The sequence below is a fragment of the Vanacampus margaritifer genome, chromosome 1 (assembly GCF_051991255.1).
Source record: "Vanacampus margaritifer isolate UIUO_Vmar chromosome 1, RoL_Vmar_1.0, whole genome shotgun sequence".
Lineage (NCBI taxonomy): Eukaryota > Metazoa > Chordata > Actinopteri > Syngnathiformes > Syngnathidae > Vanacampus > Vanacampus margaritifer.
In genome coordinates, this window is record NC_135432.1 from 28,576,940 (window position 1) to 28,599,853 (window position 22,914).

Sequence of the window (22,914 nt, forward strand, 5' to 3'; positions counted from 1 at the left end):
CTGATGCTCTGCAGCTTCACACGATACCAACCAGTTTGGAAACACACACACGCAAAATTATACTGTAATTGGCTCCCCCCAAAATCTCAGCATTGGTGCAACATCTCTATCTGCTTTTTCCTCTGCCTCTCTCTCGCTGTCTCTCCATCGACGTTGACAACCTCCGCAGCTCTGACTCATTCAGTTCTCCTTTTTCCTGTCCCCAAGCAAGTGGAAGCCCAGGACCTGGCAGCATGTCCTCCAACATGCCCCCCGGGGCAGCCAAAAACAAGCCCCCGTCCCCCTTCAGGAAGCGAGGAAGCCTGCAGTACGCAGCCAGTACGGGTGAGTATCATGCAAGGCTTGGAATATTACAGGAGCTGGTTGAGTACTTCGGATTTTGTGTAGTTTTAGTAGTGCCACTATGACAGTGAAGCACTTTTAAATGTGCGCATAACCTGTTGATTGGCTGCGCAGCAAGTCAACAAGATTGCACCTCTTGTTTAATTTAACTCTTCTGTGCTTCTTTGGCATGAATACTGCAATCAATGTATCATTTTCAAGACACGCTCCTTCATATGTTTTTAGTTCATGCTTTTCCTTTTTTGTCTTTTCTTTTGCTCCAGGTTGTTCCTTGCTGTATATACTTTTCTAATAATGATAATAAATGTTGATGATATTGTGGCACGCGTCCTGCAGAGAGATCTGTACAGGACTTGATCCCAGCATGATTGAGTGGATTAGTGTGATGTACGCACACGCTGATGCAAACTGCAGTAAATCATGTCAGTCAAACGTATGAAAAGATTTGGATTTTTTTAATGGGCTCTCGTCCTGTTTTCCAATATGCCGCCTACCCCCGCCTGCTTGTTTTATTCATTTATTCACTAATACTTTTAAATTATAAATGACTTGCATCATAATGAGGGCTGATTTTAGTACCTTATAGTTATAGTTATAGTTATATCAATAGTTGCATGAGAGATTCAAATAATTCAGGAGCAGCTGTGAGTTTGATGCCGTGCAGTTGCACCATAAAGTGAAATGAATACTCCTCTGACAGTTTCAATCAAAACTGAACATTATAATCATCAGAATACATCTCTTATATTGGATATTGTTACATCGGTCATGATGAGGCAGCTGGTTCATGTCGACGTACCAGCCAATTGCTGTATAGTCTTCTTTTCAAGTTACATGACGATGGGCTGACACTGACAATCTGCGCTTGTTATTTGGCCAACATAGCCAGGACAGCAGCAGTCAATCTGATTTATTTAGCATTCATTGTTGTTTTTGTTATTTCCCTCATTTTGCAAAAGCTGCATTGGGATTGGTCCCATTTGAGTCCACACAAAAACTTATTTTATCAACGCTGTTTTCGAGCATTTTGTGCACAATATAACCACTTGTCGCATGTTGTTGCAAAATGGTAGCACGGGTCCCTATTTTCATGCCCAGCCTAACTGTGAGCATGGGTGGAGTTTTCTTTCTTTTGGTATTTTGCTAGACTAGCACAGATGGAAGAGGGCGTTTGCGCCATTGTGCGCCATTGTGGGTGGGAACGCAGTTCACTCCCAGCCAATCAAAGTGGCTTACCTTTTTAATCCATTTAAATTCAAAAGAGAAAGGTTAATTGAAGACTAAATTGTCCTTAGGCGTATGTCTACGCGCAAGTGGCTGGCAACCGAAGTACGCCGCCTCACGCCCAACGTCAGCTTGTAGAGGCACCAGCTTGACCCTAATGAGGACAAGTGGTATAGAAAATGGATGGAAGATACAGCAAAATGCTCATTGATTCTTGTACGTCGATGATGCTATTACCCATGAGATGAACAGTCAATGTAATTTAATAGAGCAGTAAAATCAACAGAGGCCAGGGCAGTCTTTAACAAATGCTCAAAGCCATACTGTATGTATAAACTCTCATGATTGTGTCAATGAGGCAGCCTTTTGCCCTCCTGTGTGGGGAGCTGAGGCACATTTAACACGTAATTGGCAGGCTTGGTGAAGGCAGAGCAGCCTTGCTGGGCCAATCAATGCTCTAGTTGTGAAAAAAGTATTTGTGAGATGTGCGTGCTTCAGTTAGCTCAATAACATTAAGGTAAAGGTGTTTAATAGGAAGAATGTATTTACTTTATACTGTACAAATGCCTCCGTTCGATTTTCTGTATTAACATTGTCATAATATGAATATCTAGTATATAACTACCAATGCATTTTGGACCTAGGACTGCAGTAAGTACTGAAATGATCTAATCCACCACAATAGCGATTATTCGGTCTTTGCTCTCCACAACTAGGATTACAAAATTTTCAAAATTAAAAACTTGGACACTATTAACTCATTCCCTTCCATTGACGGCTATAGATGTCAAAAATCCATTTGAACTATTTCTATTAGTTTAACATTTTTTTCTACTTTTGTTAACAGGAGTATGAAAACTTAGAAAAAAAATTATTGTACATTTAGAACGCATATAAAATTAGTGATTAATCGTGAGTTAACTATTGAAGTCATGTGATTAATTACAATTAAAAAATGTAATCGCCTGGCGTGCCTAATATTTAATAATATTTTCTTTTCTTTTTTCAATTTTTTTTATTTTTAATGTCTAGGTTTTCATACTCTTGCTAACAAAAGTGGGGAAAAAATGTTAAACTATAAAATAGTTCAAATGAATTATTGACGTTTATAGCCGTCAATGGCAGCGAATGAGTTAAAGGGATACTTGACTCATTGAGCCGTTTTACACAGTAAAAAGTTAATTTTTTGTCCAGAATGAATTTAAATAAATTCATTATTTTTCATATAGAATTAATACCTTTAAAAACAATTTTTTCCACTTTTTGTCGACTGAAGATGACATCACCTGTGCTGAGGAAGTAGGTAACAACCAATCATGGCTCAATTTGTTGACCAAACCCACAAAACATATGAGCCATGATTGGTTGTTACCTACTTCCTCAGCACAGGTGATGTCATCTTCAGTCGACAACAAGTGGAAAAATTAGTTTTTAAAGGTATTGATTGTACATGAAAAATAATGAATTTATTTAAATTCATTCTGGACAAAAAATTAACTTTTTACTGCTGAAAATGTCTCAATGAGTCAAGTATCCCTTTATTTTTGCTGAAAATACATTCTCACCAGGAACTATTTATATCAAATTTAATCGCTAGTCAATCTGGTGACAGTTGGATAGCTAATGTCTTAATGTTCTCTTGCTTAATAGTAAAGTCAATGCACTCACCATTATCTAACCTTTTTTGTAGTGTTGTTCCGACACCGTTTTTTGGCCCCCGATACCAATTCCGATACCCAGTTGTTGTTTTTTCCAACATGAAAAAGCTGCCCTGCCATTGGTTCACAGCATCTTGGCTCGGCATGCAGTGAACTCGTCACATATCAGTGAATGTCGTGCACAAGCAAAACACAAGATGCTGCATCCAAAGTCTTATATTAGCGTTGAAAATTATGGCATCGGCATGTTCCATGTTATTACTTGCCGATGCTGTATTGTTTTAATGCAGCATCGGGGCCTCTCCCAATACCAGTATCTGTATCGGAGCAACACTAATTTTTTGCTCAGTCATGGCAACTTTTGGAAGCTGGCTGTGCTGTTTCCCTCACCTGCATCCTGCATTACAATAATTGGAAATGTGCCGCCAGAAAAGATCAGCTTACATTGGGTCTGACTGGCGACCATAGTAGTAGGCTAGTAGGACTATATTTCCCATGATTCTTAGACACAGAAGCAGGAAGTAGTTCGAGTTCCGGCAAGACAAAAACATGCCTGCTAACGGATGAGAATAAGAACGAAAAACGTGAATGAAGAAAGTAAATAGGAAGGAATAAAATAGTTAAATTCCTTTTTAATTAGCTTATTGTATGAATTGCTATGACAACTGTGTGATTGACATACACATGGCCCAAACAATTGTCTTAAAAACTGAGACGCCGGGCTGGCAAAATCTACTGGGACCACTTGGAATACAAGGCTCAAACGTGCGACTGTCCACGTCAACTAAACTAAACTAATTAGCAACATTACTCTCCTTCAACCCTCTCAAGTCTCTCACACTTTTGAACCCAAAAACATGACAACACCCTCACTTCCTTTAAAGCTACAGGTTCCTGGTGAATGTCCTCCAAAAGTGGATTATTTAAGTGTGTAATCAGAGCTAGCTGGTTTGAACTCATTTTGATATTTATAGCCGTACCCTTCCTTCTAGAAGGCGCAATAATTGTTGCCGGGGTAAACTTGACGATGCATCTTTGAACCCTTTGCACTTTGCCCACATCTTGCTCCCACCGCCTGTCATCATCTCAAGCCCACGCCTGTTAGGGGTCTGCTGCCAGAACACGTCCTGTAATTGTGAAATGGAAAATAATGAATAATAAATCCCTGTCCCTCCCTCCTGCGACACAACCTGTGTGAGTAATATGACATTAGTGATTAATGATTGACCGGGTCTCCCACCCACCATCATCTTGACCGACGCCTTCATATGACAATCTTCATTCTATCTGCGCTTCAGTCTGTCTGCTGCTGTTGTTCGGCTTCTTGTGTATCCAGTTGCTCCTTTCAACCTAACAACGTCTGTCGTGTTGGACTTGGCAGACATCCATTTGTCTCATTGGCGCTAACATCTGGTGTTAGTGCATGCGTTTGTGTGTGTAATGCCAGAGATCTGTGGCTGCTGGCAACACGTCCTGTCACCGTGCAGAAAGACACGCTTTGGTTGAGAAAGGTACAGTTGATGACATCACTAAAAATGGAATGATCAGTGACTTACTCAACATGATTTTATAGATATTAGAATCTTATTGAATGACATCCAGTGTATTGAATGAACTAGCGGAATCATTTTTATTATTGATCATCTTGATGATGATTCTTATTATCATCCGTCCATCCATGCATCCATTTTCTGCAACTCTTTTCCTCATTAGGGTGAGCCCAGCTGACTGTGGGTGAGGAGCAAGGTGCACCCTGTTCTGGTGGCACAAATTGACAAACGCTCATGTTCACACCATCACTGATGGGAATTGAAATTAAGATGCCCACATGAAAGTCAGGCGAGTTTACGGGTACATTATGAGAAGCAGCAGTAGTGTTAATACTGTAGCATGAGGTGCCACATTTGACCACCAAGGGGAGCCCTGTGAATGAAAGGTATGGCCCTTTCGAAGGCTACATGTTTTTTTGTAAAGCAAAAGCTGCTGTTTCTTGCTGTATTGGCTGACATGTTTCCAGTTATTTTATTAAGTCCACATTTTGAGCACATTGCAACTTGATGAAAGCGATTATTCTGTGTAAGGGTTTGAATCTCAGACTTGTGTGGGTTTCTCCAGGTAATTCAACTTCCTCATAAATTCCAAAAATACTATCTCCATAATGATTACAGGCAGGAATGATAAAAAAAAAATTTTAAAGAGCAAATTTTTACTATTATTGTTATATTATCACAGTATGTTTCTTTCATAGTATTTGATTATGTGAGAGGAATCACGTTAACAGATATGTTACCTTGACCTGTAAAGGACTGCAGCAAACATTACTCAAAATTAAATAATTGATTAATTAGTAGTAATGATAATATAATTTTCCATCTGCATAATAGCTGCTAAAGTAACCCATAGTCAAATGAACTTTGAACTTCAAAGAGTGAGTCACATTTCTTTGGAGGACTGAAAAAAATGCACATCATGTGACACATTTTAATAACTTGCAAATTGTTATTAAAATTTTAATGGGATTCTAGTTAAACAATTGGGAACTTCCAAATAGCACAATCATAAAAACAAAACAAAGACATACTGCACAGAAAATGCATGGTGGTCCTTGTTCAGTCATCATCAGTCATACTTTCCCCCCAAATAGCCAATATTTTACCAATTCTGCCAGAGTATGTAAATTTATGAGGACTCGTCTGGACTATTGTGCTCGGCGGGGTAGTAAACTTCCACAGTTAAGTTCAAGAAGTAGAGTTGACTTATTGAGAAATAGAAGATAAGAAAGGCAGCACAAAAGCAGAAGCAGGCAAGCGGCCTCTTTTGGGAGGAAATACAAAGAATGGAAATAGAACAAATAGAAAGGTTGTTCCCACCAAAGCTTTTAGGGAAATGTTGTAAACTTCAATTATTATAAGAACTATTGGCGTTTAAAGTTATTTAATTAATTGTACGATTTGTAATGAATTAGCACAATTGAAATGTTTTAGTACAAATATTTGAAACAATAAACAATGTTTTTCAATCCACATATATTTTCATAAATGAGTAGGCATTTTCAGGATCTTAAACAACAGAATCCTATCAAACGAAGATTTTCCATCAGGCTACTTACTACAAGTACATACTGTACATTCACAAGGCTCCTACATATAATTTGGTTATATTCAAGTTTTGAAATGTGTAGGCTATTAGTATTACTGTACTATGTCCTAAATTTGTGTCTTGTGGAAAAGCTCATTCATTTCAGCAGTTAAATTCAAAAATTACTACAGTACACACAGAGTGAAATATTCCATGATTTTGTTTAGATAATTTTGATGATTATTGTTGCCAGCCAACAAAATACCTAAAGTCGTGATATGAAGAAATTTGAAAATTGCAACAGAAAAATAAACGTATTTCTAAGTCTTGGGGGAAAATAAAAATCATGCCAGATAATTTCCAAGTGGGAGAATCCCTCAAATATCCTTGCCCCTACAAAAAAATAAATAAATAAATAAATAATAAATAAAAATCATGTGCCAGTGTGCTCCTAATCCTTCTTCATAATGTAATTTTATATTATAGAATTAAATTAAAAATAAATAAGCCGCAGGCTTCAAAAGTACCCGGTGTCAGACGTTGGATAGCCGTGCCCTCGATATGCTCACATTTTTGCAGCCATGGTTATTATCAAGTGCAAACTGACCTTGCATGCATGCAGATTATGACTGCGAGGGAGCCAATGTGTCATTTCCAGGCTTTCACAATGATTGGCTAACAGTGTTTGTGTACATCCCAATTCCAAATACAAACAAGGAAATGTGTGCTTAATGAGGTCAAGGTGCTGGCCCTTTAATTTCAAGAGAGGCGATTGGGGGGGGTCGTTTTTTGGACAGTCCTCATCTTCTCCCGCAGAAAAAAAAGATGATGTAGCGTTTTCTGATTCATAAACAGACTACACAAACATCTGGAGGGCATTGTGCGTACCGCGGGGAGGAGAGGAGTACAGTAGTGAGGCGGGGGACCTGTTAGGCTGCACTGTGGACTATCCACATCCACCGATGATACATGCCGCCTACTGCCCCCCCTCCTCTGAGTTCTCCCGTGGTACATTCCAGTGAGATGTCAGATGCGTTCAAATGAGGAAGACCAGCTCCAAAGGCAGCTAGTGCAGCGACAGCAGGCCTGAACCAGGAGGGGGCATGTGAGGGGGGAGTTGATGGATCTACAGGACCACCACTTTGTATGTATGACAGGGACAGAGCAAGAAGCCAGAATGTGTGTCATGAATGAGTGTTTCTCTTGTTTGCTTCCTCCCTCTCTGTTGTGTTGATTGTGTTTTAAAAAGAGACAGAAGATGGCATGCTCCATCTCTCCCCTTTTCTCCCTCCCATGTTTCACCCTTTCTGGGCCCCGTCTAAAGGCTGGCAAACAGACTCTAAAAGAGAGGCATGCTCCATTATGTAGCCTTATCCTGAGCCAAAGCACAGATCCTGCTCTCCTCTTTATTGATGCCCCCTTCCACTCTTTATGATGCTCTCCTCTTGCCTTTCCCTTGACAGCAGTGCAGTTTTTAGCACAGCGTGGAATGTGCAGATCAAATGAGTCCCAAAAACAAAACAAAAAAACTTACTATAAGGATCAAAATGGTTGTTAAACTTTTTTTCTATTGTAAACAAGACTTGGCTTTATTTAAAGAGAAGTTTTCCCACAATAGTCCACTTTGTGTACACATCACATGACAGCAGACTGAGATGCGTCAGGAAGAAGTTTTATTTATTTATTTTAAAGGGGGAAAACAATACTCATTGCATTGTTTTCACACAGCATTCTGAGGATGGAAATTGTTGTTGTTTTTTGGTTTAGGCATTGGACGTTTTCAGGCTTCTTTTTTTACGCATTCAGCCAGGGCACATAATAAAAGCATCAGTTTGTCAGCGGCATTGCTTGTTGAACGTGCCTACTTGACAGCACTCCCACAAGAGCTATGAGTGTGTCTACTCATTTGAGTCATAGGAATCCCATGTGGACTCAATTCTGATCCCGCAATCTGTAACTTCACTACGCTGTACTTGCTGGCATTTTTTATATCAACAATGGTGGCGGCATGGCTCAGTGGTGGCGTGGTTGTCTGCCATCTGTGAGGTGGTGGGTTTGATCCTCACCCCTGGTGACCATGTTGAAGAGTCCTTGAGCAAGACACTGAACCCCGATTTGCTCCCAGTGGACCTGGCAGCGCCTTGCATGGCAGCAGTTAACCACTGGTGTGTGAATGGGTCAATGTGAGGCATTGTAAAGCGCTTTGGGCACCATATGATGTAGATAAAGCGCTACATAATTTGCAGTCCATCTAACCCCAAGTTTTGCTAAGTATTTTACATTTAAATCAAAGCAGTGTCTACATTGTCTTAAAAGTTGTGGAGTAATTTTGGATTTTGTGTCTGTCCAGCAATGGCGGTTAGGGCATTATGATTGAGCTGAATGAACTCTGCCAAACAACAAATGACCAGGAAGAAAAAAAAAATTATGATAAATTCTCAGAAAATATTTTAAAAAGTCTTGTTTAATCATGGTGGATTATGTTTGAAATAGTGAGCCTTGGGCTCTTTTGTATTTTAATGTTGGTCATTGTGGTGAGACTTGGAGGGCTAAGAATTTGTTGTTCATGTGGTTGGTGTAAAAAAAGTTGGCCAAATATTTCAACCTCGATTTCAAAATTCTGCAAAGTGAAGTGACCGAACATTGGTGTCGCAAACATGGTTTTAAAACGATTAATTATAATTTCAAGGCAGAAACTTGTGTGCCCTAATCATCACCATTCAAATGGGGGAATGAAGCAACATAAGGTGCTCTTCGTGTACCCCATTGAGTAAAGATTAAGGGTGAGTATGTCATCACTTGAAATCTCCAAAATGCTTAGCTTGGTCATTTTGACAAAATATTTGGCACGAACATAACACTGGTCATCACCAAAGAACCCCATCCCTACACTGAAGCATGGTGATGGCAGCATCATGAGTTGATGATTTCCTTCAACAGGAACTGGTTGCTTTTACAACATAGATTGAATTATCAACAATTCCAAGCAGTGAGTGTCTCGTAATCTAAATTATTGAAACATACCTGACCTGTACATTGTACACTGTATGTAATTCTTTGCATGGACTCTCCAGTGCGGTTGTTGAAAAATTCATGCAGTGGCCGTCTTTTGACAAGATGATAGGATTTGACCTCAATTCTAGAAGCCTGAAAATAATATGTTGATTCTTTTCAGAAACCTGACCATGCCTCAAGGTTGTTTGCTGTCTGTTCCAACCCCACTGCCTTTGTCCTGTTCATTTACATCAATAATAGTCCACGACGACCAGATTACGTGGTATCATAAAGTAAATCATGACTTGTATTGTACGAGTGCTCGCCTCTCTGGTTGTGAGGGGATGAGATATTATGTAACAGAAGATGCATCTGATCCAAATATAGCAGCCATTAGGGGATTAGCTGCGGGTCCGTCAGGCTCGGCTTCACCGCGGCCCAGCTTGGATGTCTTTGCCGCTGGTCTCATGCTGCCCTCCCTCCGCAACAGTGTCCTGTGTTATCAGGGTGAACTGATATGGCCTAAAGTGACGGGTGGCAAAGATGACGTCTTGGCATGCCATCGCTTTACACAGCACAGGAACATCTGTGGCTTTGTGGCTAAGGGTGAGATATCCCAGCGGTCACGTTGTTGGCTCGACAACAGTATATTGGATGGCAGGGTTATTTGCAGATTTTGTGTTCAAGTCATCAAATATAAAAGTTGTGCTTTGACGGCCTCCGCCACAATCTTGAATGGGTGTGGAAGGCAGTCTCCAAATTTACATCATCCGCAAGTGTTATTTTTTTTGAACATACTTTATGTGTGCCAATCTCTAGCGAGTCCATTTATGTTTCCGCTATGTAGACTGCGGGCCTCGCCGCCAATGAATTTAAAGGGAATTAGGAGTCGGCTCTGTTCACTCTCACTACGGCACAAATGCACATTTCTAACTGCGCCCATTTACAGAAATATCAAAAGAAAGAAATGAAACCATGGAAATAGGGCCCTGCGTGTAATGCTAATGATGGTAGTAAACTTGTTGAGTAGGATGTGTTGAGACGCTCAGCAGAAGGTGCTGCACGACGCAAGTTGCTGTGACTCTGTGGTCTCCCTTTGTCTTTGCTTTTATTCTCACTCAGCCTTTTAAAGAAGTGTTTGCATACATCACACTGGGATTTGTGTCCAAACTTATTAGGCTTTTTTTTCTCCCCCACCGCCGTCTTTTCTACATAATGACTCAAGAGTTTGCCATTCAAATGAGTAGTTAAGTAGAAAAGCAATCTTGTTTTCTTTGACCTATGGCCGTGCACCTGATCCAAATGTATGTAACATTTACTCCCTTCTTCCCTAGTCGACCTCCGTGGTGCCCGCCACCTCCTCACACCCCAGCATTCTCTGCCTGGGATCCCCGTGGCCTTAAAACAGTCCATAGACCTGCGTACATCCATGGACGGCAAGTACAAGGAAATTGCCGAGGTTGGTCGTTTGCGGTAGCTTTCCCATTTTGACTGAGGTTGTACATACAGCGTTACGGTTGTACCTGTTTGCCTGTGAAGGAACTGTTCTCACGCAGCCTGGCAGATAGTGAGATGCGCAGTGCTCCTTATGAATTCCCGGAGGACAGCCCCATTGAACAGCTGGAGGAGAGACGCCATCGCCTGGAGAGGCAGATCAGCCAGGATGTCAAGTGAGTACAGAAAAAAACAACACATTCAAGCCGCATGCAGGGTCTCACACCTCCTCTTTGTTGGGAGAATGCCGCCTATTAGATGGCTTAAACATCAGCATGTCAGCTACTGTGCCACTTTACATTAGTATGCCATGAGAAATTGGGTCCTCATCGAACATGTTTATTGACTGCCGTGTGTTTTATGGTGAGCCAACTAACCATTAAACAAATGTAGATTTTCACCAAGATAAACACACCTGCAAAGTTCAATGAGTTTTGAATATGGGAAAGCTCGTAAAATGGTCATTTATTTGGTCTAAGAAAAATAACAATAAATGGAGGTGTTTAATTAGTGTCATATGATCACGTTTTCTGTAGGCATAAAAAGCAGGATTACAGAGGATGATGTTCATCGGGCTGTGCTGAAATATTTCCTATTTTTGTTCTTTCATTCTTCTTATTTCATATTTACCTACTCAAACTAAATTGTGTGCTGCCATCTAGTGGTCAACAGTAAAATTACACGCAATATAAACTAGAGCAGTGGTTCTCAAACGGGTGTACGTGAAGGCACTCCAGAGGGTTTGTGAGATTTAAAAATATCTTTAAAAAGTATATGTAAATATTTCAGAAAAATATTAATTCATAAATCTCTCCCATACCAGAATGATTCAACCTAGCTTGCCATTTTCCACCTAGAATCACAAAACTTTTTTAAATTCAATTAATTCTTTATTTTTGAGGACAGAGTTTTACTATTATCCCAAAGGAGAACATTTTATGATGATTTATGTGCACACGTCTTTATTTATAATTCAATTATTTCTTTCTTCATTGATGTTTTTTTTATTTCCAAATATTTCAAGAGAGACCACGTAAATACAAATAGAGTTCCAAAGTTTAATAAATAATACAATGATGGCACCGCACTTCCAACTTGGTTTTCTATAACCATTTTCAAAGTGTGCAGCTTCACCATCGCTGCAAAACATGAATGAGATTCAATACAAATGGCTTGTAGTAAAATAAGGTAAGCAAAACCCCTTGAGGCACCAGTCAGTATTATAAAATGATCTGACAGTGTCAGAAGTGAGCATTGGTGTACCTAATGAAGTGTCTGGTGTGTGTATGTAATGTGACCAGCGTGAGCTCAGCCTCTCTATCCACAGGTTTGAACCAGACATCTTGCTGCGAGCCAAACAGGAGTTTATGAAAACAGACAGCGCCACAGATCTTGAGTGAGTGCCTGGCAATTATCCGCTTAATTACCTCATCCATGTGCCTGAGTAGAAAATAAAGCAAAAAACAATTCTGTCAGATACTTGAAGCAGCAGAGCCAAGCGCCAGAACTGCTGGAGAGAGAGCTGCTCCCGGAGAGAGAGTACCAGCGAGTCAGCATCTCCGGAGAGGAGAAATGTGGAGTAAGTCAAGCAATGATTTGACATAAACATCTTTTATGCTTCATTTCTTCTTCATCATCTCTTGTTGTGTTGCATTCCAACCCAGGTTCCATTCACGGACCTGCTGGATGCTGCAAAGTGTGTGGTGAAAGCCCTGTTCATAAGACAGAAGTATATGGGCCTGTCATTGCAAAGCTTCTGCAGGACCACCTCCCGATACCTGCAAGAGCTAAGCGAGAGACCCCTCGACCTAACCATCTATGAGGAGGAATTCCAGGAGGAATTCCAGGAGGCCACAGAGGCCGCTGTCACGGCAGGTACGTTGCCATTATTAAGCTGATACCACACTGTATCCACACTGGATTTTCAAGATGGAGCCGTTGCTTGGTTGGTTTTTGCTGTTGCTCATTCGAAGTTAGTCAAGTGCCACAGTGGCAGTGACTTGATGGGCAGGTGCTGCCTACTGGTATTTTTCATCAATTGCTCCTTCTAAAGCAGTCGGAATGAGAATCAGCACCTCCAAATCTGAGACCACGGTCCTCAATCCGAAAAAGGCAGAGGGCCGTCTCTAGGTCAGGGATGAGATTCTGCCCCAAGTGGAGCCAGATGACGAGCCTCTTGGGTGCCTCCTTGGGGAGGTGTATGTCCCACCAGAAGAGGCCCCAGGAACCACCGGCGAGACTGTCTCTCGGCTGGCCTGGGAATACTTTGGGAATCCCCCAGTAGAGTTGGGCGAAGTGGCTAGGGAGAGGGTTTTTTCTTGCTAAAGCTGCTGCTACCCCCGCAACCCGTCCTCGGATAAGAGATGGATGGATCTTTCTTTCTTTCTTTCTTTCTTTCTTTCTTTCTTTCTTTCTTTCTTTCTTTCTTTCTTCTGAAGAGGTGTTAATTCTCTCCGGTTCCTATGACGGCGGAAATGCAACATGCTGAACAGTTATTACTAGCGCGCATAATGGAGTGCCGCAGTACAGCCAAGCGAGTACATTTTTGGAACTTAGCCACTGTGACAGAAAGACGGACGTCCCTCTTTCTTTGGCCTTATATGGCGGCATATTCACCATTGGCACTCAATAAACAAGCACAAGGTTTGATTGATGGCAAAAAAGCCATTTACTGTGAAACGGTTCTTATATTGCTATATATATTACTTTGAAGACCTGATTTTTTACAATGTGTGACACAACATTGCCCAACTTGCGTGATTGTTGTCTATCCAATCCAACCATTTTTACACAATATAAGCCGTGGGCAGTATTTTATTTTGAAATGGCTTGGTCAGAACCAACAAAAACCCCAAAAATGGTCACAATAACGCCTAGGGGTTAAGAGTGCCAGTACAGTATTTGAAAAAGAAGGCAAGAAACACGATGGACTTCAAGAAAGAATTTGTGCGACAATGACTACAATACTCCCACTCCCTTCCTCATCTTCAAGAGTCTTCATTAAAGGAAAAAGTGAGGTTAAATGTTCATTTATACCTTTCATTAGTCTGTTCTATTGTCCGTCTGTAAAACTATAGTAACTTATTCTCTATGAAATCTATTTTTGTGCGTATCTTTGGGGGTCATGAATTGATTAATTTGATTACTCCCAATGCAAAATACTACCGATTTTAGTATGATTCAGTTTTGGAACGGATAAATCACAAAACCGAGGTTACACTGCATTTAAAAAATATTTTTTGAGACAGTATATCACAACTTTTGCTTAGAATTGCCACAAATTGAACCTATTCGCGCGGCACGGTGACTGACTGGTTAGCACGTCCGCCTCGCAGTGCTGAGGACGTGAGATCGAGTCCGAGCTTTGGCCTTCCTGGGTGGAATTTGCATGTTCTCCTCGTGCCTGTGTGGGTTTTCTCCGGGTACTCCGGTTTCCTCCCACATTCCAAAAATATGCATAACAGGTTATTTGAACACTCTGAAATTGTTTGCGACCCTAGTGAGGAATAAGCGGTTAAGAAAATGTATTGGATGGATGAACCTATACGTGGACAAGCCTGCGCTAAAAACATAACACGGGTAAACTGAAGTCACCGTTGTAATCATTGCTCTTAGTCACAGTCTTATTCCTGATATGTCTCTTGATACTCACAAAGGACAGTGCATTACTATCATCCTGCACATTCCTCCCACATTAACACCAAACCACCATCCGTCTGTTACACACCTCCGAACCGGCCGCCCAGTGCGAAGGGCCTTCTTATGCTGAGAGTCGGAGATGAGTCGCATGTTTGTTTCCACCTCCCTCGAACCTGCCACTCGCTGTGACATTTTGTCCTCTCTCAGGTTCCACCGTGCACCCACCTGTTTCTGGAACTCACCCCTACAAGAACAAGGACCCGCTCAACATGCCACCCGACGTGGGCTACGGCTGCAAGATGGTGGATGGTGTCATGCACGTGTACACATCAACAGAGACCATGGACAAGTGAGTAAAAGTACTGGAACAATGAGATCTGCTCCTTGATTTTTACTGCCAACATTCTTGGTTTGGCAGCAAAAGATGAAAATGAAAGGCATAAACATTTCAGCCTTCATTTAAAGATAGTGGTGAATCGTTCTGTGACCAAGGTTGTGACTCAGTTGACTCTTATATCAAATCTATTATCCCCATTGAAATGAATTGAAATGCCATTCATCTGTCCTAACCTGCATCAAACCACTAGCATTTTTGTGTTGCGTGTTTTAATCAAAGAAAAGTAGCACAATAGTATAAAATACAGTCCGAAAAAGGTGCTAATTTTGCTGTGCGACGTCTGTTTTCTCTTTCGCACCAGTTAAGGCATTAACTTTCAGCTAATTGCTGCTGAGCAATATATTTCTCTTTCACCACACTGTCTGTTTTCTTGTCTTCTATTCTTTGCCCATAATGCTCCATTAATTTGAGAAAAAGAGGAAAAGTTTGAGCTTCTTTGCCAAGCCATTATAAAATATCCGATCAAGGTAACAAGTAACGTTAGGCTAATGTTTTTGCTAGCTAGCAACAATGTAACATTTAATCGAAAAAGCACCCGTTGAAACCGGCTTTTTAACAGCACATTTCTACAATGTGCTACTTAAAATGAACGCAATACTTAATTAAGACACACATTCAACAAACTACAGATAGCATGAACACACCTAAACTATTATGATCAATTAACGACCTTATGATTGAAAAATTTCAGCATTACAAGCAGCAATGCATCCTGAGAATTGAAGAACGACCGTAAAGTACAAAAGTAGCTATACTAACAGCAGCATTTTATTTTTCTTCATGAGAACCGTTGACAGTTCGTTTGAGTGTTTATTTGTTTGAACTGCATTCTGCACAACAATGGGCTCTTTCGAAAGGCATTCTTATAGGCATAGTGCTTGTTTGTAACCTTCCATGTATACAAAAAAGTTCAGGCATGGTCCCATAGCCAGTTTTGACTATTGATTTTTTTTTTTTTCATCGTTTCATTAAATATTTTTGCATTCTCTTTGCTTGGGAATGAGGAAGTGGGTGTTAGAAATTAAACTAAATTCAAAATTTAAATATATTGTACATTTTAAACTGTCTTTATACTGTATTCCAATCCAGTTCCCACACATTCTGTTATACAAAGTGTCCAATTTTGAAAAATCTTTTGATTCCACTCATATGTTTGCATGTTGCTTGCAGAAGCACGGAGTTGGACCTGCCTTATCCGGACCTCCAGGAGTACATTGCTGACATGAACGTCATGATGGCCCTCATCATCAATGGACCAGTGTACTTGATCTTTCTTTTTTTAACACATTTGCCACTCTTACCATCTATACATCAACTTTTAATTTAGTATGACAAGTTGTACAGCATACTGGTCCCCAGTTTAAAGAATGAAGCACTTTGTATACGCTTATCCTGTTCTGGGTCACGGGAAGCTGAAGCCAACTAAAGTTGACTTCAGGCGAAAAGCAGACTGCACTCTTGACTGGTTGCCAGTCAATCACGGGGCACAGATTGAACCATATAGAAATAAATTAGAAATGAATTAAGACAACTGTGTATGTATTTTGGTTATGGACTGTAAATGTGAGTCAACATAATGTTCAGATTCCATTAAAACTGTAAATTGTTGTCTGGCTAAATTTGATTTATTAGGGGGAAAAATGCATATATTGATGAAAATTTGAAAGAGAAAGACCATTTTTGGTCTATGTTGACAGATCGTAAGTACTGTTCCAAACATACCATTTAGACATAATCCTATTACAGTGGACCCTTGGAGTTTGAACGTCTGGGAACTTGTACAAATCGGACTTAAAAATCGGAGTAAAAAATGTCTAGGAGTTTAAATTAATTTTTAGAGTTCGAACACCCAAGCAAAGCAAGGTAAGCCGAACGTACCTTGAAAACGGGTAAACCAGTGAAGCTGAGCGAAGCCGAGCAATGCCGAATGCTCACGTTGGAGTAGTTGAGACGATGCACTGCTCATTTCCAGTCAGATCGTGAATACTCCCGGAGATGCTCCATACTCGCGAGTGCATTTTGATTTTTCCACAACAATTTTCTTCGCCATGGGCCCAAAGAAAGACAACAGTGCCAGTGGCAGCAAAGAAAAACATACAGTGCTACGAACCACAGTGGAATTAGGAAGGAGATTATCGCGCAGTTGTGACTACCGCGACTACTTCTGTAAATACTGGCACAAGGACCCCCCTTAGCTGTTCAACAACGTGCCTGATGTTAAACAACGCACGCAAGTAATCTAACAATGTGCCCAATGTAAAATACACAAACTCAGCACTGAACTAAAGCTAGCATTAACATAGCGTTTATCATCCACTGATGCCATCACACCACAACAAAAAAAGTAAGGTATTTTTTATTGTTTAAATACTGTACAGGGTGTAAATGTAAAAAACATGAATCGAAATTTAAATAGGATTTTTTTTCATTTTTTGGAGCTTGGGAACGGATTAATTGCATTTGCATTATTTCCTATGGGAATTTTTTTTGCGGAAGTTGAACAATTAGGTCTTTGAACACTTCGCAGGAACGAATTATTTGCAAACTTCGAGGTACCACTGTATAACAAAACAAAATCACTGTGCTCCCCCTTTTGGACTACAATAAGGATGACAAGTTCTTCCATTCTTTCACTGCAGGAAGTCCTTCTGCTACCGTCGCCTGCAGTATCTAAGCTCCAAGTTCCAGATGCACATCCTCTTGAATGAAATGAAGGAATTGGCGGCACAGAAAAAAGTCCCGCATCGAGACTTCTACAACATCCGGAAGGTAACGTCAGGGTCTAACTTGGCCAAATCCAGTGCGTAAATCAGCTTCCTGCTTGCGTGTGCGCAGGTTGACACGCATATCCACGCCTCCTCCTGCATGAACCAAAAGCACCTTTTGCGCTTTATCAAAAGAGCCATGAAGAAGTATCCTCGAGAGATCGTGCACGTGGAGAGAGAAAAGGGTCAGACGCTCATGGAGGTGTTTGAGAGTATGAACCTGACGGCTTTTGACCTCAGCGTGGACACCTTGGACATGCACGCGGTAAGTTAGAAGCCTGATAACTATGGAATAAGATGGATGGACTCACTTTTGAGCTTTTTCTCCACTTGCAGGACCGTAACACTTTCCATCGATTTGACAAGTTCAATGCCAAATACAATCCCATCGGCGAATCCATACTGAGGGAGATCTTCATCAAAACGGACAATCACGTCGAAGGGAAATACTTTGGTCACATTATTAAGGTGTGTATATTTCGACATTCAGAGCACAAACTAGTATATGATGGTTAATAATATAAATGAAGTATCAAGACTGCACTAAAGAGAGAGAAACAAAACATATGTTGAGAGTTCCTGGTGAGCAGGTTGTGTGACTGTTCCTCAGGAGGTCATGGCTGACCTAGAGGAGAGCAAGTACCAGAATGTGGAATTGAGGTTGTCCGTGTACGGGCGCTCCAGAGACGAGTGGGACAAGCTGGCCAAGTGGGCCATCAAATACCAAGTCTACTCGGGCAATGTGCGCTGGCTTGTGCAAATGCCGCGACTTTTGTAAGTGAAGCACAGTTTCGGAGGTTTTACTCGTTGAGATTTACATGACATGATGCATATCTGAGGTACAATACTAGAGCATGACTTTTTGTTTTTCCTCCAAGTGATGTCTACCACACCAAGAAGCAGCTGTCCAACTTCCAGGAAATGCTGGAGAACATCTTCCTTCCTCTGTTTGAAGTTACAATCCACCCAGGCAAACATCCTGAGCTGCACCTCTTCCTTCAGCATGTACTGAATCTCCTTCATGTCAAATCATGTCATCCAACGTGCACTCTGAAAGTGAGATTTGATCTGTGCCTCTCGCAGGTTGTGGGTTTTGACAGTGTGGATGATGAGTCCAAACCAGAGCAGCATATCTTCAACCTGGACAGCCCACTGCCGGCCAGCTGGAAGGAGGAGGACAATCCGCCCTACTCCTACTACCTCTACTATATGTATGCAAACATGACCGTGCTGAATCACCTGCGCAGGTATGTGGGATTGATTGATTGATTGGTTGATTGGTGAGGTTTTATTTTTAACTGTGCATTTATCTAACACAGTGGTTCTCAGCCTTTTTTCAGTAACGTACTCCCTGTGAAATGTTTTTTCAGCCAAGTACCCCCTAACCAGCGTAAAGCATTTTTTCTGATTGAACAAAAAAAAAAAAAGACAGAGTGCTGTGCCACCATTGTTTTATTTTTTATTTTATTTTTACTTTGGAACTCTCTTTGCATTTATGTGGTCTCTTGAACTATTCGGAAATAAAAATAACACACACAAAAAGAAATAATGAATTAATTAAATTATAAATAAAGATTTGTGCACATAAAAATTATCAACATTAAGTGTCCTCCTTTGGATCATAGTAAAGCTCTGTTCTAAAAAATATATATATATATTTTTTAAATAAATTAATTAAGTTTTCAAGTGATTGACAGGTGATTCTAGATAGCATATGACAAATTGGGTCAAAGAGAAAAAGAGATATTGCAGTTTTAGGACACTGAAATTGAATACCCTTTTGAATATAAAGTTAATTTTATAAACTTTTATTTTTCTGAAATATTAACATATATTTTTGAAATATATTTGAATATCTCTACCCACTGGAGTGCCTTCACGTACCCCCATTTGAGAAACATTGATCTAACACCACGGTAGCGCCACCCAGTGGCCGAATGTGTTTACATACATGCATTCAATGACTAAAATGCAAATTTTTGGAATACAAGCGTAGAAACTGCACTCATGGAGGCCGGAGCTGAGATTCTTATCCTGGAATTTAGAACTGCGGGCAGATATAACTACCACGATGATCAGTGGCATTTAAAATATTAAAACAAATGTCACTCACCTGCCTCAATGAAAAAGAGGCGCATGACACTCTATGACAAACCAGGTGCAGACAGGAACAGAAGATCAGTAAAACACGCTCTAGAACATCCCTTGCTGTATTTTTTTTGTGTGTCAATTCAGGCAGCGAGGCTTCCACAGTCTCGTCCTCCGTCCTCATTGTGGCGAGGCAGGCCCCATCCATCACCTGGTGTCAGGTTTCATGCTGTCAGAGAACATCTCCCATGGGCTGCTACTCCGGAAGGTGGGACCCACAATGCCGCAAACACCCAGAGGCGACACCCGCCATTTCGTTTTAATTCAAGTCAATCCAAATGGAAAAGTGGATCTGCGGTGAAGCATTACCAGATGATGTCTTATCTGTCCACAGGCTCCTGTGCTTCAATATCTGTACTATTTGGCTCAGATTGGCATCGCCATGTCTCCGCTCAGCAATAACAGTCTGTTCCTTAGCTACCATCGTAACCCTCTGCCAGAGTACCTCTCCAGAGGCCTGATGGTCTCCCTGTCCACAGACGATCCCCTGCAGTTTCACTTTACTAAGGTTAGTATGCAGGGTTGGGAGGGTTACTTTTAAAATGTAATTACAGTTACAAGTTACCTGCTAAAAAATGTAGTTAGTAATGTAATCCAATTACCATAATATTAAAGTAATGTAACTGGATTACTTTTGGATTACTCCAATGTTGAGTATGCTCATAAAGACAAAATAAAAATAAATATCACCACAATATATTTTCTATACCATTTGCCCTTCCTATTTGCGGGTGATAGGGACCCGGGCAACGAAGTGTCACTGAAAGCAACTACGCCTCACAGTTTGATAGATAGATAGATAGATAGATAGATAGATAGATAGATAGATAGATAGATAGATAGATAGACAGACATCCAATAAGGAGGACTATGTGTGACATCAACTGCAAAATGATTGGTAGGAGGAAGATTTTTTTGGAAGGTGTAACTCACATCATGGTTGTAGGCTAGCGGGCTAGCTAGCAAGAAGCTACAGCGCGTAGCATGCCGCTGGACTCTCGACTCAAACTTTCGCTCCGAGTAAGTTCCAGTGAATACCGGTCGCTATTTCCTCCTCTCGTCCGTGAAGCTTTTTCAAACTACCCGCGTGTGGCGGACACGACTAGTCAGTTCGTTCTTTCCCACCTCCCCGACATGTAGCAACGGTCCCACTCGCGCAGGCGTGCACGTGCTCTCTCTCGCTCTGTATTTCTCTCTCTCTCTCACTCTGTCCTTCTCTCTCTCTCTCGCTCTCTCTCTCGCACTGTCTCTCGCCCACAAAAGTCGTAAATCATCGTAGAAATTGTAATCCCTATTTTTAATAAATGTACCTGTAATCTGAATACATGTTTTTTCCTGTAACTGTAATGGAATACAGTTACTTTTTTTTTTTTATCTGATTACGTAACAGCGGTACATGTATTCCGTTACTCCCCAAGCCTGTTAGTATGCAGACAACCAACAATCTGGAACATATGGCACCTTTTTGGGGTTGAGAGTAATGCCAGGGTGTACCCAGCCAAAAGAGTCAACTCACCTGCATATATAACAAGGACAGACGTTTTAAAAATAGTAACACGAAAAAGAAATGACCCAAATTGGAATAAAAAGTGTTGTAGGTTCAGTTAAATGGAATACAGAAACTCTTTGTTTGTAGGAACCCCTAATGGAGGAGTACAGCATTGCTGCTCAGGTGTGGAAGCTGAGCTCTTGTGACATGTGTGAGCTGGCCAGAAACAGTGTGCTGATGAGCGGATTCTCTCATAAGGTGTTCGTGACTCTGCATGTCCGTTGCATTCATTTAAAAAACAACAACACTGTGCCGTTTGATAATACTACACAAATAATTGAAAGTGAATGAAGACTATTATCCCATGGCAAAGTGGGTGGGAATCACTGCTGTACAGTAAACTTATTGATATTCCGATTTAGGTGAAGAGCTACTGGCTCGGGCCGGACTACATCAAAGAAGGTCAAGAGGGCAACGACATCAGGCGCACTAACGTCCCGGACATCCGTGTGGCGTATCGCTACGAGACCATGTGTGAGGAGCTCAATTTAATAACGCAGGCCATTCGCACAGACGAACTGGACACCATTGAGGAGGAAGAGAGTCTGTCCATGGCTGCCACACAGGGAAAGCAATGAAATGCCAACAAAGTTTCCCTGCATCACAACTTTGTACACGTTTGTGTAAAAATAGTTCCATCACTGTGGCAAATTGAAAAGGGCATATCATGTGTTGAGCTGCTTGTTTATTTCCATGAGTTGTTCTCATTGTGAAGTCTCCAAATCGTATTTTATTTTTCTATCGTGTGTGGATGGCCATATCTTGTCAGCTTTTCTGTGCTGTTGTACATCTCAGCAGCGACATTGTAGCTGTTACCTTCTGAAATATGACATCTTATTGCTGTTTGTTATCTTTGTTATCATTTAGTCTTTACAGAGACTGAAGGATGTCACTGATTATCTTCATCAATAATGCAAGCCATCTAAGAATTCCTTAATGTTCACTTATGCTGCTCGTATGAGAAAGCATGGTATGGTATGTCATTGCAATGTCACCCTTGCACGAGGTCAACCGTTGGCAACGCCATTAGTCATGTGAGGAAATGAGAATCTTTTGGAATGTCATTAAATGTGTTTTTGTCTTTCTGGGAAGTACATGTTGCAGTTCAGAAGAACGCTTGAAATCCTGTACTGTATGTTGTTTTGTGAAATAATAAAGTTAATTTTGCCTGTGTTGATGTTGAATTAAATATTCTAATTATAGCGTGTATCTTCATTTTCTTTTAAGTCATGCAATTTAACACTAAACGTCAGCTTCAATGCACGTCGGCTGAAACTTACGTTTTGGGACTTACTAAAACATGCAAGTAACTGGAACAAGGTGCATTCAAGTGACTTATGGTAAGGCCAACTCAAACTCTGAGGTGACTCACGGGTAGAAGGACTTGATGCATTTTGCAGCATCATTCAGGATCAGCACCTTTTGCACGGTGACGCTCTTAAACGAGGTCTACCTGTTTCAGATGAAAAACATTAACTGACGACAGTTTAATCTCTACAGCACAACAAAGATATTGTGCTCCCCTGACATTCCAACAAGGCCTTGCTTTGGTGATAATTTAACATTGTTGTCCTGTCTGTGTTAAAACATAATTCCATAAATGAACATTTTTAAAAGTTTTAAATA

General features: G+C 40.8%; 1 protein-coding gene across 2 annotated transcripts; it reads left to right on the forward strand.

Moving 5' to 3' along the window:
- Nucleotides 1-22,461, forward strand: ampd2b (adenosine monophosphate deaminase 2b). Of its 2 annotated transcripts, none has more exons than XM_077545249.1 (18): nt 1-324; nt 10,631-10,755; nt 10,836-10,966; nt 12,118-12,186; nt 12,267-12,369; nt 12,455-12,665; nt 14,637-14,778; nt 15,997-16,086; nt 17,466-17,595; nt 17,662-17,856; nt 17,928-18,059; nt 18,202-18,365; nt 18,470-18,596; nt 18,675-18,838; nt 19,827-19,947; nt 20,074-20,247; nt 21,376-21,486; nt 21,651-22,461. In XM_077545249.1, the coding sequence occupies exons 1-18, from the start codon at nt 234-236 to the stop codon at nt 21,864-21,866; spliced, it is 2,496 nt and encodes an 831-aa protein (XP_077401375.1). In that variant the 5' UTR covers nt 1-233; the 3' UTR covers nt 21,867-22,461. The 2 variants fall into 2 exon arrangements, with proteins under 2 accessions (XP_077401375.1, XP_077401384.1); XM_077545258.1 differs by lacking the exon at nt 1-324 and adding an exon at nt 7,125-7,446.
- The last annotated feature ends 453 nt before the right edge of the window (nt 22,462-22,914 follow it).

What these genes read in the sequence shown, in the direction of transcription:
- ampd2b (XM_077545249.1), top strand. Translation starts at nt 234, where the DNA reads ATGTCCTCCAACATGCCCCCCGGGGCAGCCAAAAACAAGCCCCCGTCC. An exon ending in ACTTTGGTCACATTATTAAG is followed by an intron (nt 18,060 to 18,201) that starts GTGTGTATATTT and finishes ACTGTTCCTCAG; the next exon opens with GAGGTCATGGCTGACCTAGA. An exon ending in GTGCTGAATCACCTGCGCAG is followed by an intron (nt 18,839 to 19,826) that starts GTATGTGGGATT and finishes GTGTCAATTCAG; the next exon opens with GCAGCGAGGCTTCCACAGTC.